This window comes from Polyodon spathula, chromosome 5, assembly GCF_017654505.1.
Source record: "Polyodon spathula isolate WHYD16114869_AA chromosome 5, ASM1765450v1, whole genome shotgun sequence".
NCBI lineage: Eukaryota > Metazoa > Chordata > Actinopteri > Acipenseriformes > Polyodontidae > Polyodon > Polyodon spathula.
The window spans coordinates 32,131,592-32,143,715 of NC_054538.1; the positions used below are offsets into that span (position 1 = coordinate 32,131,592).

At 37.3% G+C, this 12,124-nt stretch overlaps 1 protein-coding gene across 2 annotated transcripts in view; it reads left to right on the forward strand.

The window, feature by feature from the left end:
* Window positions 1-12,124, forward strand: part of LOC121315849 (transmembrane protein 181-like) — a 30,667-nt gene that overhangs the window by 12,163 nt on the left and 6,380 nt on the right. For both annotated transcript variants that reach the window (XM_041250345.1, XM_041250346.1), the window contains exons 3-13: window positions 3,655-3,719; window positions 4,235-4,325; window positions 6,264-6,385; window positions 6,573-6,692; window positions 9,131-9,211; window positions 9,892-9,991; window positions 10,523-10,653; window positions 10,859-10,950; window positions 11,200-11,257; window positions 11,511-11,613; window positions 11,739-11,790. In XM_041250345.1, the coding sequence (XP_041106279.1) occupies window positions 3,655-3,719; window positions 4,235-4,325; window positions 6,264-6,385; window positions 6,573-6,692; window positions 9,131-9,211; window positions 9,892-9,991; window positions 10,523-10,653; window positions 10,859-10,950; window positions 11,200-11,257; window positions 11,511-11,613; window positions 11,739-11,790 (1,015 nt within the window). The remainder of the gene's footprint in view (window positions 1-3,654; window positions 3,720-4,234; window positions 4,326-6,263; window positions 6,386-6,572; window positions 6,693-9,130; window positions 9,212-9,891; window positions 9,992-10,522; window positions 10,654-10,858; window positions 10,951-11,199; window positions 11,258-11,510; window positions 11,614-11,738; window positions 11,791-12,124) is intronic.

Sequence of the window (12,124 nt, forward strand, 5' to 3'; positions counted from 1 at the left end):
TAGCACTGTGACGCTGTCGACTTTTTTCACCCTATAGGAAATGCTGCTGTCGAATTTTGTAGATAAGCAAAACATTCATTAATTCTTGGTTTACAAAGTGCAAACAGCTGCACTTTAAGTGAAAATAAGTAACGAAAAACCTTTCTACACCCTTTAATGATGTAAACAATGTGTGTTTATGCTAGGTTACAGTGCAACGTTTTAGAGAGACATTCACCCAAAAATTAATTAATTGAGATTTGAGGTCAGAGTGAAATTGACATGAGCATCCTAATTCTTACAAACTTTTGTTGTAAGATCTTGATTGGTTTAAAAATAATAATTTCTGAAACAATAGTGCAGTTTATTTAAGGTGTTTATTTGAGAAAATAAAATGGATACTACAATGTGTTTACTTTGTGTTGGTAATGGGGTTCTAAGAGTTGTGTTGTACTGTGGAACAGGAGGCATATACTATGCAAGATGTGCACAGGGGTGTCAGCAAAGACGGCCTGGGTTACAGTGGTAAAACCTCCAGGCAAAAGGAATGAATTTAGCAATAAGCAGCTGTCATGGTTGCCGTGCACAGGAGGAAATTAGTGTTGGTGTAATTTATATGCAGGAACAGGTTAGTTTTATGTGCTTTTTGGAGTTGTTATGTTTGATCAAATGATTGTTTACAGACTGGCGCTCAACTGAGACTCTCTGCCTGCCTGTCTTCTGTGTGTGTCCTCTGTGCTTTACCATCGTTGGTAGCGTCAAGTGACCAGTTTTGTTTACTGTCTGTTTTGTGTTTAATAAATCCTGCGTGCCTGTGCCTGCGTTTCAACTCCAACTCCCACGTCTCTCTGTCTTGCAATGCGGTTACCCACACGTGCGACACGAGTACCTTCTCACAATACTGTTTAAATGTTGATCAATGTGAATGAATCTTCATAAAAGTACTACATATTGATGTTCAATTCAAATTTGCCGTTATGTCATCATTCTGATACAGAAAAATGGCAAATTCTATTAAAGTGAACACCCTGATATACCGAACATTTCTCCAGATCCCATGGGCATTCGTTATAGTGAAGTTAGCCTGTGTGTGTGTGTATCTATCTATCTAACTATCTCTATCTATAATCTCAAGCAGAAACAACACCGTTGTTGCATTCAATGCCTCTTTGATAGCCGAAGAGAAAAAAAAGAACAAAAAAAAATCAATCTCTCTTTCTCTATCTCTCTTTCTATCTATATATCTCCTATCTATCTATCTTTCTCTCTATCTATCTAATATATGCATGTGTGTTAGAGCTGTCAGTCGATTAAAATTTGATTGGTTAATTTATGGGCGTTAGTTGATTAATCCGTGAACATTTTTAATAAAGGTAACGAATTACAGTAGCTGTCCTGCATAGTAATACTAAAAAATCAATAGAATCTAAATTTTAAAAAAAATAAGCCAATGGGAATTTGGTATTTTAAAAAGCATTTTATTATTTTTATTTTAGTAAATGCAACACATTTTCACAGAACATCAGTTGTTTACATAGCTATGTACTTGGCTTCCTTCTTATACTTCTGAAGCACAGAAGAGATTAATCTGTTTGGAATCTAGTTACAGGTAACCGAGGATACTGTGGCTGTTGACGAGATTGCTTAACATGCTGTTAGGGTCATAAATCAGAGAAAGTAAATCTACATAATTACCTCTATTTGAAGAATTGGTGCCTTCAGGTATTTCTGGTGTACATCTCCCATTTTTTCTGAGAAAGTTTGTAGCCAAATCGACTACAATACCTCTGTTGACTTGTGACCTTTTTTTTTGTAAAAAGCTATTCGAAGTATTACTTCAGTTGTCATTCTCCGTAACTGTCTCTATAATAAGCAATAGGGTGCAAAATTTAGCTATGCTTACACCCTATCCTAACATAATTATGTCCCGCCTCTGGTCACTCATGATTGGACAGCTGTAAAACCAGGGCAGATCTTTGACTCTCCCATTGGTTAAACCTACTAAAGACCTTCAGCTGTTTGTCCCGCCTCCACTCACTTATGATTGTACTGCCATGGAGAAAATGCGGGTCTTCTGTTGGTTGATTTTATTTTATATACAAAATTTTATATTAAAAAATAATCTGCGATCAATTCTTTAGTTTATTAATCAGTTCAGCCCTAATATCTATCTATCCATCTATCTATCTATCTATCTATCTATCTATCTATCTATCTATCTATCTATCTCACACACACACACACACACACACACACACACACACACAGTGCTCCCTCGCTATAACGCGGGTCTTGGGGACACACACAATATTAGCGTTTTAACCGAAGAGCATTATAAATGGGGGAGGGAGTGGGGGATGCAGTGAGACACATAGCACACATCTGACTAAAATACAAAATAAAATAACTCCCTCTAATGCACATGTAGTGAAGCAAAAGCGTAACTTTCCGTGAGTTAACCCTGCATAAAGCACCATGTAATCAATGCTGTATTTTTTGTAACATTCCCACTCGTGGATCATTTTAATTAGCAGTTTTTAAACTATAAAATTGCCTGGCTAAACGGTCAGGAGTTCAGTTTGAAGCAACAGACAAGCAAACCAAGTGCGAGGAGGAGAGCGGGTCCAGTGAGAGGAAGAGGGAATGGGCTCGCCCCAGGTTCAGCTGCCGGAGCAGGGCTGAAGCGAAATAGGCCTAATATTTAATTATAAAATGAATGCTGCATAAGATGGGTCTGTGTGTTAAAGTGCCAGCACAGCTTTTCTTCAGTTCAGATACTGTAGCAAAAGGGGGACACAAACAGAAGTTATACTGAGAAGTTGTTTACAGTTTGCACAACACCAGTACTGTATTTACTGTAGAAATGTTGGATGAATCACTGCTATAGGGAATTGGGGGAGAAGCGTTATATCTGAGGCACTTTATAACCGAGAGCCTTATAGCAAGGGAGCACTATAGATACATAGCTGGCTTTTATTTGCAACCTGGATAATTGTATACATTGTTTAATTGCATAGCATGCAACTGGTCCTGTTTTTTAGTGCATTTTTTTCTGTGATTATATGATTCTATTAAATGCATATCGTCTAAATGCATAATTCGCTTAATTGCGTGAAGCTGTGTGGTCCCAAAGTAATTTTGTTTCAGCTAATTGCATAATGCAGTCTCTGTCTTCTGTCAACGTGCTGTTGCTATGCACGTACGTATTATCAGCGGTTTGGCAGCGGGGAACAAATAAGAAAATGTAACACTCAGGCCAGGTACTGTGCAGACTTCTATCAAAGACTTTTTTCCTATGTTGTAGTCATAATATCTACAGTAAGGTACTGTACACATCTTTGTTTTCATTTCTTGCGTATGTACACTGAGCTTACAGTAGCACTGTAACGTACCCGTATTTCATTGGTGTGTTTTTTTGCTTCTGAAGGTGTACACAGTAGGCTACTTTAAGTTACTTTAAATAAAAATACTATACTGTGTACAAGCCTGGCAAATGGTTTTCAGTTTTTTTCCCCAGTGTATTTGTAGGCTAGCCTAGTCTAGTTTGCAATCACTTTCTGTCAACTTAATCAGTGGAGGTTATGTGCATAGCATCACACCGATCCCGAGTCTATGAGGAGTCGAATAATATATATATAATTATTATATTTTTTTTTTTTTTGTTTTTCCCCACAGGTCCTAAAATCATTGACGAGTCAACAGTTAGTGTGTCCAACCTGATGTCAAACAACACTTCAAAGGGAAGACTACACTTTGTAGCTATTTAATAATGTGCTTAAGAGTGATTCTGTTGTTATATCGGATGTGCGGACTGATTGTCAATGTGTATAGAACTATGCCAAAAAAATTTAATATACTATTGAATCCCATCAAATAAGGAGCATGACAATGATCATTAAAAACACTTTATTGGTTTTACTATAACCTATAACCATAAATGTTATGAACAAACATTAGTGGAGAAATTGCATAATTATTCCTGCTAGATGTTATTCACACAATACAAAAGTTGTCAAGAAGCTTTCATGCAGAAACATCAGACATTAGGAATCCCAGTTTTTATTCAGTTTTCTTCCCTTTTACTGTCCATAGGGGTCCTTAAGCCCCTGTCTGGCAACACTGGATCCTGGTTCTTATCAAACTCCCTACTTAGGATCCAGCAGCTAAATTCATTCTAGTCTTAAGACTCACTGACTGAACTGGTATAAAAAAATAATAGCTAAAATATATATTTTTTACATATATATTCTTTTAGGTGGGGCCATTCCAGCTGAAGTCACCACCACTGTCAACATATAACCAGCAGCTGTGGCTCACTTGTCAGATACAGCTGAGTCAGACCGATGGTAAGTATTTGTTGGAGGTTGAAATATGTGTGTGTGTGGGGAATATTGGGGTTGGCAGGGAAGGACTAAATGCTTCCTTGTCAAAATACGTGTTAATGTAGCTGAGCTACAGGTGTATAAAGAAGGTGATCACATTTTAGAATGAATGTTGGTGATAGAGGTGGAGGTTTGTGCTGTGTTGCTGTTGTGTGTGTACATCCGTTTTTGTATAACATTTTGTTTTGACCCTTTTGCCGTTTTTGTTTTTGTTAATATGTTTTGTTTAGATTTTGTTCCGTCTTCTTTTTTAAGTAAAAGTGCGGCTTTCTGTGTCTTGAGTCTGTCTCCCTGCCAATAACATCCAGGATGTGACGCTACCCTTTGACATAGTGCCCGTAGAGACTCAGACCGGAATGAAAGCCTGGAAGAGCAGCAGTGCTGGCTAGTGAAAGGAAGGTCTTGTGGTGCCTCGCCTGTCTGGAGTATGGGCATCTCCTGGATGTGTGCCCCTGGGAAGACCCCTTCTGGATGGAGGCCTACTATCGGGGTACTATCCAACCCCAGCTCCAAAAGAGCCTGAAGGAGGCAGCACTTCCATGGTGCCTCACCTGTGCACTGTACAGCGTGCTGCCCCTTTTCTGGGTGAAAAAGAGGTGCCAGTTTCCGAAAAGAGGAAGAAGGGGAGGCGTGGAGGGTCCAGGATGCAAGTGAGGGAGGTGCTGTTGTCCCGCGGGCACAAGAAGGGGGAGTCATCTCTGGCTGCACTTCCGGAGGGGCCAGCGTTTCTGCTAGTGCTGCCTCTGCTAGAATACCCCGCACCACTGCCAGCTACACAGCAGAAGGGCAGCTGAGATACCTACCTCCGTGCTGTCGAAGACTCGAGTTGGTGATCTGCCTGGTCAACTGCCCCCTCCAAGATGAGGAGGAGCAACCACTGCTGGAGTGCCCCATGCTGCTGCCAGCTCTGCCGCTACCAGTGTTGTCACTACTGGAGTGCCCAGCATCGCCACAGCTGGAGGAAGGGTTGCTGCAGCCAGAATACGGAAAAAACGACCTGTCGGCTATAGAAAGGGGGAAGAGGTGAAGAGACCATCGCCATCACAGCCCCGACCACCGACCCTGCACCACCCCCACAAGGGGGTGAGGAATGTGGCAGGGCAAAAACCCTGCCTGGTTCAAGTGTGTGTGTGTGTGGAATATTGGGTTGGCCGGGAAGGGGTTAATTCCTCCCTGTCAAAACATGTGGGAATGGGGCTGGAGCTGTAAATTTAATTAATAATTAATTAGGCTCATGGTTTGTTGCTGTCGTGTATTTACGTCTGTGAGTTTTTGTATAACCTTTTGTTTTGGTCCTTGTGCCGTTTGTTTCTGTTAATGTTTTTTGTTTAGCGTTTGTTCTGTCTTGTTTGTAAATAAAAGTGTGTATTTGCCTAAAACAGCTTTCTGTGTCTCTCTCCCTGCCAATAACATCTGGGCCCTGGTGCTACCCTGTCACAGTGTCCTGTTGTCTCGCTGCCAGGGTAGAATTCAGAAGTTCACAATGCTTTTGGAGAGGCCAGATTATAAACCAGAGCTGGAATATCTGATAGTGTGTCCTGTGAACAGCTATAGCTACATAGTGGGACAACAGTGGGTTACTAAATAGTTGCACAAAAGGTATACGTGTTCTCTGACTTCAGTAAACTCAACAGTACTGTTTACACTTGGCCACTTCTCTGTTGTGCCAAATTCTCCAAGAAGCACAACCTGCAAAACTAACATTCAGACATTGCTGAAACCGTTCTCTCCATTTAGTAAGCCATGTGGCTTTTACAGTACTAATGTAACGTGGGATAATTTATATCAAAGCAAGTAATTTAATTTAGTGTCTGATATGAGTTTAGTTCAAATGCTTAGTAGTAGTAAACTGAATATGTACAGGTGTTATATGTTTCACTGTATGTCTCTTTTGCATTCTAGGTATGGATTTTTATAAAGAGGTTGATATGAAAGTTGAAATAAAAGGCGTAATGCACGATGCTAGTGTGATGAACATCCGTGACAGTGTTCATAATCGTAGCAGATTGCTTCACTGTGGTGCTGTGAGTATTACACAAGCTTATAAAATCTCAGTGTCTTCATTCCTAATTTTTTTGGTTGTGTTTTTTTGGCTCCCAACTTAATGCCGCAAATCTTGTTTATCAGTTTACTTTTGGGTCTGAAAAAAAATCTGTATTCATTTAAATAATTCCAGAAATTAACGTTCATCTTTCTTTTGTACATTTTCAGACGTGTGAGGAAATCATTGTGATACACATTGGGTATCTAAATTATACACAGTATCAGATAAACGTTGACTTCACGAACCTCCAGACAATTAAATACACAATTAATGAGGTAATCTTCACGGTAAGTACCGAATTTTAAAATAAAATATAATAATAATAATTCAAATGAAATTCTTCTAAAATGAGTAAACAGTGGTGGATCCTGATGCCACCATCATAAAATCATGTTGTATCGTGTTCCTCCTTACACCTGGTTTTAATTGTATTTAGTGATGTTAATAAGAGGGTCAATAAAGGGAATTAAGTAAGGGATAAACAACGATGAGTGTTGAATTATACCAATTCAACACTTGTTGTTTATGCCACTTAAAACAGTGTTGATACTTGTTTGATAATGAGATTCAATTGCTATTAATTTGGTCATTGGATTTGGTTTTTGCTTTTTTGTTTCAAACAGTTAAAATGTTTGTGTCTCATATTCTGCGAATGTTGTCATGAGTCCCACTTACACAGACAAAAGTAGCGAGGACTATGTTTTAGATGTAAAAATAGTACTTGCTTTTCTGTTGAATTTGTTCTGAGACTGGTTTCATTCATGAATCAGCAGTTTTCTGTAGAATTGTAGCACAAACTGGATTTGTTCCTCATATCTGCCCGCACTCTCCTCGTCTTCAAAGCCACACAGCCACTTTTAATTGACTATTCATAAAATTAATCAATTAATATCAAAGGGTGACATCACAGAAATGTTTTCACTACAGATAAAACCCCTTTTTCAGGAGGATGCACTCGTTGGACCACCTCCTGTCTTTGTTTAAATGCAAGTCAGAGATGAAGATTTCCGTTAGGCAGGACAGTCTGACTGATGTATCCTCTAAGATAAAGTTCTTTTTTTTTTTGGTTGATTAAATTGTATGAACCTGCTTGGTAGCAAATAATTAATGGCTTAGTGGGGGATTACTGTTCATTCAATTAAAATAATTATTTTTAACATGAAGCTTAAAGTTAAGAAAATAAAATATACTACAAAATACTTTAACCTACCATAAAAACTACTGTATAAGTCGATTTTCTAGGCATTTTACAGGGGCCTTCAAAGGGGGGAGTGACTAATACACAGGTGTGAGGTATGAGCCAGTGTGTCTAATATTAAACTACTGCACCAGTGCCACAATGGGATTACTACAGCGACGGTTATGGCTCACACAAACTTAACTGTCAACAGCCTGATTGAATTTTTTCAGGCTCTGTGGCATTCAGGTCATGCTGCTGGGTGGAAACACAAAACCACTGTTCAAATTAAAAGTTAATTTGTTACACTCAATATCCTTAGTCGTTTTGAATGTTAAACTCAAGCTTTCAGACTGTTGACTGACCTCTCAAACATCACAGCTATACTTCTTCACTTTTAACACAACGGCTGTCAGTCTCTATGAATTTCCTTAATTTCCACCCTCCCAAGCCATTGATTTGTCAACATCAAAACTGAACCCGCCCCTGGGATCCGTACCAAACAGCTATTGGTTAGAAAGCAGAGTATTTAAACTTTTTTCAAGTCTTCCGTTCGTTGTAACTGCAATGCTATAATAATGCAGGTGACTCTGAGACTGGATAAAGTAGGACAATAAGAAAAAAAAAATGCTACTCAACAGGTTTAAAATTGCTCGTTTTGCCAAAATACACATTAACCGCAATGCTGAAAAAACAGCACGTGACTCGAGACGAAACTTAAAATGTGTGACCAAAGAAAAACGAGCTGAAATAGGTTTATGGCCTGATTTTTGTAGGAACATTTTGTTTGAATGTAGTACTTTGAAACTTTGAATGACTTAATACATACTGTAACTTGTTCTACATGTCAGTGCAACGCAGTGGTACGCTTGTCAAGTATGTGTGTGGTTACGATTCTGATTAACAAAATGAATATTTCTACAGCTGGAAATTGAATGCAATTGTACTGCACCGTATGCAACAGTAAAATGTTTTGTTCACTGGTTATTAGATGATGCACTGTTTTAATTTATTTTTTTGCTTTTTAATTGATACAAGCAGCCTGTTTTAATACTTTTCCTTTAAATTTTAATTAATACAACAAATTTGTAAAAGCCAGTGCAACGTGAACTAGTGTGTAAGTATGGTTTTGGAAAGAAATGTTCAGTAAAGCAAAGAAGATCTGTTGTTGAACTTGTTTGGGTACTTGATAAGCTAAAATACTGGTAGGTTAATACAGATGTGATGTGCGATGTATAACTTGATTTTACGCTCTGTTAATTATTACTTTTTAAACTTTTTGAAACACAAATAGTTTCTATCAGTTTAAAATGAAAAACAGCATTGTAAAATTATTAATGGAATAAAATGTTGCAAACAAGGGTTATTAAGCGAAACTAAACCTGTGTATCCTTTTATATTTGTCGATGTTGAGCATGTAGAAAAAATAAATTGTAAAGAAAAGTATTTTATACACAAAAAAGGTGTTTTCCTAAAATTAAAGTCTCAAAAAATTGGGGACTTTTATTCACGTTACCCATTTGAATTCATTGTTTTTTGTCCCTGCAGTGGAAGGTCTACAATCCCTCATTTTCTCAAGTTGAAATCTGGTTTCGATTTGTTTTCGTGGTCTTCACATTCATGGTTACAGTAAGTATAAAAAATGACAAATGTACAGTTTATTAAAAAAGAGAGAAAACAGTGGAGCATTTTATTTTTGGATTCCTTGATTTAAAATACAGTAGCCATATTGGTCCAGAAATGTAATGCATTCAAACAAACATGTAGTTATTGGACAATACATTCAAGTCTAGTGCTAGCATTATTGGTCTGCTAACCCTGCTACTTACTCTTTTAAAGGTAAGATTATTGGCTTTTCTAGGTTGTGTGGTTTATGACGCCATATTTAAGGAAAGATCCCCTGTATTAGTACCCCGCCCCGCTGACTGCCATCCCATGCTGATTGTCCAATAGAAACACAGCATTGGGTGATTTCTGTCTAGTGCACCTCACAGTGATCCTGCCAACCAGATTTAACTCCCTAGTATCCTCAGAGGCAAAGACAAAACAAAATAGTGCTTTTAGAATATTAAAATAAAAAAAATGTAAAAATCCAAAGTGATGTTTTAAGAAATCTATTTAATAATAGTAGTAGTAATAATAATAATAATAATAATAATAATATTTTGTACATCAAGAAGTCCAATAACCTACATTTTTATAATAGTTTTTTCTTTGTGCCTTGCACACATTCTTTGAAACAGTAGTTTTTGGCAACCTTGTAAAGGTCGTACAGAGTTAAGAGCATCCCTGTAATGTCTTTCTTTCAGTGCTTGTTTGCGCACTCCCTCCGGAAGTTCTCCATGAGAGACTGGGGAATCGAACAGAAATGGATGTCTATCCTGTTACCACTGCTGCTGCTTTATAATGGTTAGGCAGCATCCTCCTTATTTCAGGCTTTGAGTGTTGAATGTGTGCTTTTCTTTTGAAATGCCAGATTTATGCTGTCATTGTTATGGAAACTGGGCAAAATGTTGAAATGGGTATTCTTCACTTTGACCTGTAACTTAAGATAGATTCCATCCAAAGTATGCCACAGAAGTATTTGGTACACCAGCTTTATTCTCAGATGTTTCTCAATTAAGTCAACCTGTGTTGTCCAGTAACATTTTTGCCACACTATTGTAACGTTTTGGGCTTAGGCCTTATCAGTGACACAGACCACACACTCTTGCAGTTACTGTATTTACAGTTGGTACTGTTTTCTATGATTTTCAGACAAATCCCGTCTCGCTGCTATGTTCTTTTAATCGCTAAATATTAATCCAGATTTTTTTCAAATGTCCATTTTACTTCATGTTTACAAACTGTTCCATCAGAGATGCCTTCCCCTTTTTCTCTGACACAACTGTAACTATGCTGCACAATTTCTAAACCTTTTGTGTTTTTGCCTTGTTTTAGATCCATTCTTTCCCCTCTCATTCCTAATGAACAGCTGGTTTCCAGGGATGCTGGATGATCTTTTCCAGGCTGTATTCCTGTGTGCACTGTTGCTATTCTGGCTCTGTGTCTATCATGGAATTCGGGTTCAGGTAACGGAGACATTTTTACATCTTTGTCTCTATGATAATAAAGCAGAAGATCTGATTCAGCTGAAGTCTGTTAACCCTCAGGTGTCAACCCTAGAGCCCCCTTAAGACAGTGAATAATGAAGTAAAAGTATAGTTGCCAATTGAGGGCTGAAGAAACTTTATTTTGATAAAAACATCTTGTTTTTCAACTTTTGTTTCTTTTTAGGGAGAACGGAAGTGTTTAACATTCTATATGCCCAAGCTTTTTATTGTTGGCCTTCTTTGGTTATCTGCTGTAACACTAGGGATATGGCAAACGTAAGTAATATAGTACCTAAAAAAGCTTTTTCTTTTATCAAATCAAATTTTTCACCTTCAACGTTCAAATAATTTCTAATACTCTTTAATTTAGAATTTGGAATGTTTTATACTAGTATATTTTTCTTATATGCATACACTAAAATTTAAATAAACAAAAATAAACAAAGATAAAGGTTGGAGGGCATATTTTATTAAATGTCAGATTGTTTCTTTTTCTCCCTTGTCTCCTTTTTTTTATTATTATAGAATGAATGAGCTGCATGACCCAACCTACCAATTCAAAGTAGACACTGGCAATTTCCAGGTAAGCAGTGACAACGTATTTTAAACGAATCGTAAAGCAGTAGTCACTTATTATATTAGCTGAAATTTGTATTCTTTCATTAAGTAATGAAAAGTTTTTTTTTTTTTTTTTTTTTTTTCTGTGAACCATTATGGGTGTGGATTAAAAAACAAAAAATCTTATCAAAACATTTTCATAAAGTTGCTTTTAATTGAGCTACAGGTGTAGTTGTGTTCAACAAGTTTACATTCCTTTTTTTTTTTTTTTTTTGAAGGGAATGAAGGTTTTCTTTCTGATTGTGGTCTCCTTGTATATTTTATATCTGATCTTCTTGATTGTACGAGCCTGCTCAGAGTTGAAAAATACGATATATATCGGTAGGTTCTTTTTGATTTCTTTTTTTTTTAATTGACTGTATCATTTAAAAGCAACATGATTTTGTACTTCTAATGGTGTTGTTTTGGTTTTTATTGTTTGGTTTTTTTGTATTTGCTCCTTCCAGATCTTAGATTGAAGTTTTTGACTGCATTGACGTTTGTCGTGTTGGCTATCAGGTAAGAGTGCCACACATTCACACTCGCAAATAAATGATTTTGTTTTACGCAGTGCATATCCCTTTCAAAAGGATAACTGGATGTGTTTTCTGTATTGCACTGTTACTATCACCTTTCATTTTTCTACACATCACTTGATTACAATGCACTTTTGATGCTACCATAATGCAAGCAGTGGGTATTTTTGCAAGCTTCTGAATCTGCTCCCAATTGTGGGATTCTGATGGTTCTACAAAGCAAGCTGCCCATAGCATGTCTGTATCCGTGCACTTTTCAGCATTTGTTTGATCACATTCATTCCACTTAGGTACTAGCTGAAATGCTTCACTGTAGT